The sequence below is a fragment of the Octodon degus genome, unplaced genomic scaffold (assembly GCF_000260255.1).
Source record: "Octodon degus isolate 3935 unplaced genomic scaffold, OctDeg1.0 scaffold00026, whole genome shotgun sequence".
NCBI lineage: Eukaryota > Metazoa > Chordata > Mammalia > Rodentia > Octodontidae > Octodon > Octodon degus.
Genome location: NW_004524602.1, coordinates 11,156,587 through 11,161,003, shown reverse-complemented (window position 1 = coordinate 11,161,003; position 4,417 = coordinate 11,156,587). Strand labels below are relative to the sequence as shown.

Here is a 4,417-nt window from a genome sequence, read left to right as displayed (position 1 = left end):
GGGTAAATACGGTAGAGCGCAAAGGATTACAGTGTGTGCCAACACACCTGGTTTCAGCGGCCAGCACAGCATGTGGTACCAGGGATTGAAGCCAGGTCCTTGCGCTTACTAGCCAGGTACTTAGACCACTGAGCTATCTCCCCAGCCCCTATATTTATCTTTTAAAGTTAATGTATATTGCTAACATTACTGGAAAATGATGTCAGTCCCCTAAATAGAAAGTAGCCATAGAAGTAGATTTAATACAAATAAAGTGATGGCCTTAAATTCTAGCTAGACACTAAGGTCTGCTGAGATTCTTAGTGCCAGATGCTGAAGATAGCAGGGCATCAAAAAGCCACTCTCCTTGACCTGTTCAAAGGGAATAAAAAGGACTAAAAATCTCAGCTGGGCACTGTGGCACTTGTCTGGACTTCTAGAACTCTGGGAAGCTGAGGCAGGAGGATCTCAAATTCTGGCCCAACCTGGGTAACTTAGTGAGAGTCTCTCTCAAAAAATATAAAAGGGATGGGGACGTAGCTCAATATGAAGACCCTGGATTCAATCCCCAGGACAAGAAAAGGAAAGTTCCTGTCTCTGCAGAGTCTCTACTAAGAGGTTTCCAGCTCACTCTCTGGAAGACAAACAGGACAGGGGTTATTGCTCCCATTCTGCAGGTGAGGAAAATTGAGATGGAGGAGAACAACACAGAATCCCTCATCTCAGAGGCCTTCTCCTCTGGGAAGTGCTGGGAAGCTCCTGGGACCAGGCTAGGGGCCACCCGAGGTCTCCTGCAGGTGCAGCGCTGGCGCCCCAAGGAGATGGGTGCGATGGGATGCCTTCCCTAACTTCGGGTCAGCCTGTGGTTCTGGCTTTGGAGATAGTCCTCAGCTGCCCTCGGGGGATAAGCCAGGCTATTTTCATCACTTCCTTCCTGCCCCAGCAGAGGCCACCAGCCACTCTCTGCCTCTCAAGCGCGGCCACCACGGGCCCCACCGGGTCAGTGCCAGTCACAGAGCTGGTGCCCCAACCAACCGAAGGTTTGGCAGGTAAGTGGCCTCCTATGACCCAGAAAGCTGGTGGAGGAGGGGCATGACCCTTCTGTTCATGCTTTGGGAGGCGTATCAGGCGGGTGAGCTGTGGGCACCCCACGAGCCTGACCCTGGTATCATCTGTCCTGAAGTCTGGGGGTCATGGGTTGGTGCTGGAACCCACTGAGCTGCCTTGTGTTGCCCTCACCTCAGCAGGTGCTGAGGTCTCTGCCAGGGTCCTAGAAGCCCTTCCCAAGAGCACAGCCCACCCTCAGCCCCTGCCTGTCCTGCCTCGCAGGTGTCCGGGGAAGATCCACCACCCCATACCACCGAGGAGAACATTGAGGCCCAAGGAGGGAGGGGAGCAGGCCTTGTCCGGGCCCCAGCAGCAAGGCCTCCCACCAGCCTCTCTCCCACAGCCTGCCCACCTGATGTCTGCCTGGACACTGCTTTTCCTGCTCTGCACCACGGCAGCTGCTACACAGGACTGCCCAGCCCCGTGCAGCTGCCAGTCCCTGGAAACCATGGGGCTGCTTGTGGACTGTGAGGGGCGTGGGCTCACGGCCCTGCCTGCCCTGCCCAGCAGCACCCGCCACCTCCTGCTGGCCAACAACAGCCTGCGATCCGTGCCCGCGGGTGCCTTTGACCACCTGCCCCAGCTGTGGATCCTCGATGTGTCGCAGAACCCCTGGCACTGTGACTGTGGCCTCACCTACCTGCGCCTCTGGCTGGAGGACCACATGCCTGGCTCCCTGGCGGATGTCCTCTGTGCCAGCCCAGCCCGTGCCGCCCACCTCCCACTGAACCAGCTGACAGGCTACCAGCTGGGAAACTGTGGCTGGCAGCTGCAGGCATCCTGGGCCGGCCCTGGGCTCTGGTGGGACGTGGCAATGGTGGCTGTGGCGATTGTGGGCGTGGCTCTCCTGGCTGGCCTGCTCTGCACTGCCACTGAGTTCCTGGGTTAAAATCAGGAGCCCATCGTCACTCCCTGGCCCTGGGGAGCCCCCAGAGCCCAGCAACTCTGCTCACCCCAGACCAGCAGAAGCCCCTAATAAACCAGCCACTAAGCAGTTTCACCTAAGCTCCGAGTTTCCTGTTTTTCTCTCCTCACCTGAATCTGACTTCTTCTATAATTCCACATTCATTCTGTTATAACAATAATCAGATAGCACATGGGCTTCTCTGTCCCCCAAGGTTCAGCATCTTACCTCCCCCAATCAATCACCTTGTATCCCACCATCTTTGGATATCCTAAACCAGGCTGTGGACTCTGCTTTTTTTGTTTTGTTTTGTTTTTTGTCTTTGTCTTTTTGAAACAGAGTCTCGCTGTGCAATTCAGACTGGCCTTGAGCTCACTTTGTAGCCTAGGCTGGTCTCAAATTTGCAACAATCCTCCTGCCTCAGCCTCTCAAGTGCTGGGATTACAGGCCTGCCCACTGCACCTGGCTGTGGACTCAAGCTCATGGCCTCTGCTCTCTGCCCTTGGCCCCATCAGTGTTCAGCCCAGTCTCCATGTCCACAGGAAGCTTGCAGTGAGTGGGATGGGGTGGACCAAAGACTCTGAAGAGGGGCTCCATCTCCACAATCTAAGATGCCTTCCTGTGAGGATTTCCAACAACAACCTCGTGAATTAAGTATGGTGCCAGCTAGGGTCTCAGGATGCCACCAGGAGGATCAAGTGGGCACAGAGTGAGGCTTGAGGTCAGGAAGGGACAAGGGCCCCACACTGACAGCGGGGACAGCAAGGGAAGGTGAGGATCATGACAAAGTAGGGAGTCCATGCTCCATCCAGAGAGGCTTGGGCAGTGGCCACTGTGCATGAATGTGAATGGGAAGGAGCAGGTATGTCACCAGCCACCTGCATGATGGGTCCTCTTGCACACACGAACAGCACCCCCTCAGAAGCTCCTGGGGCCTTGGAGTGCCCTGGAACTAAGGCCCTCTTCCCAACTCCCATGTGGGGTATATCCCAGATCAATCATCTGCCCCTAAATTCTACCCCTGCCCCACTCTCTCCTGAGGCATTGGGGTGTTGGATCATCCAACTGTCTGTCAAGGTGGCCTGATCAACCTGCCAGGTACCCCCAACCTCCCCAGGGAATGAGTCCCCTGAGGCTGGGGAGGGGTGGAGGACCTTCAGCAGACAGCCAGGGGTTTCCCAAAGTTTCCCAAACACAGACAGCGGGTTCCCATGGGAGCTCCAGGAATCAAGAGCCCTGGGGACACCGGAAGCTCACCCTCTGTCTTTCCCCACAGTGCTGCCAGAACAACGATCACAAAATGAGGCCATGGCGTGAGTCTGATGTGTTCCCCAAAGGTCTGGGAGTGGGGTCCCCAGCCTGGAGGCAGGGCCTGTGGAGGGAAGTTAGGTCATAGAGGTGCCCTTGAAGGGGATGTTGGGACCCCTCTTTGCTTCCCAGCCACCACCAGGTGGGCAGCTTTCTCTGCCACATGGTCCTAGCAGAAAGGACCACCTCACTGCAAGCCCAGGGGCTACGGGGCCAACTGGCCACAGACGGGAACTAGGAATCAACAGATCTTTATTAGCCAGGTGGTGTGCGCTTACAGCGCCAGCACCTTGGGGAGGCTGAGGCAATACGGTCATAAATTCAAGCACCTTGACGACTCAGCAAGACTCAGTCTCAACACTGGAAGTGGGGAAGGTGTAGCTTGGTGGGAGGCTGTGGATTCCATCCCAGTACCACAGGAGACACACGGACACACACACGGGGCTGTGTGGCCCGGTCATTTATGGATGACAGCAATTATTTCTCACCCTTCAGAAGGGTAAGGCATCAGCATTCTGTGTCTTGCTGCTGCAGAGATGGGGGACGAAATGGACCCGCCTCTACCCTCCAGCATTGGGAATGAAGTTTCACCACGTGAACGGGCGGGTTTGGGGCATCTCAAGACACAGCCCCACCTCCATCATCCTCTTACCATCTCACACAGGCAAGGTCACTGCCACAGGGCCACCTGCACAAGCCCCACCCATCCCCTCAGGAGCCACCACTGTCCCTCGGGGCAGACCACCTCTAGCTGCAGGGAATGCCACTGCTGCCCGCAGTCAGCAGCTCTCCCCTCCTCCTCACCACGGACACGCTCCACTGCCAGCACAGCACTGGCTGACAGCACCCGCCTGGCCATCCCACTCTGTCACAGAGCTGTCCCTAGCACAGCTGTCAGCAGCAGGAGCTCCACACACCACCGCATCTTCCGCCCATCATAAATCCTATGCAAATGCTGCAGTTGTCAGTGACCCATCCCAGGGGTCCCCATAACATCATGTCATGGTCCTCTCCTCCAAGGGTGCTGGTAAAGCCCAGATGCACACACAACATCTGCCAAGCTGACTGTTACCTGCTGCTGAGATGCCCAGCTGCCTGGCCTCAGCTTATCCTGCCACT

The 4,417-nt window shown here is 56.5% G+C and overlaps 1 protein-coding gene across 2 annotated transcripts; it reads left to right on the top strand.

Moving 5' to 3' along the window:
• The first annotated feature begins 938 nt into the window (after positions 1 to 938).
• Gp9 (glycoprotein IX platelet) lies at positions 939 to 2,086 on the top strand. 2 transcript variants are annotated; one of them, XM_004628939.2, is made up of 2 exons: positions 939 to 1,028; positions 1,430 to 2,086. In XM_004628939.2, exon 2 carries the CDS (start codon positions 1,442 to 1,444, stop codon positions 1,973 to 1,975), a length of 534 nt encoding a protein of 177 aa, XP_004628996.1. In that variant the 5' UTR covers positions 939 to 1,028; positions 1,430 to 1,441; the 3' UTR covers positions 1,976 to 2,086. The 2 variants fall into 2 exon arrangements, with proteins under 2 accessions (XP_004628996.1, XP_023568441.1); XM_023712673.1 differs by having other exon boundaries at positions 1,309 to 2,086.
• Positions 2,087 to 4,417: the final 2,331 nt, after the last annotated feature.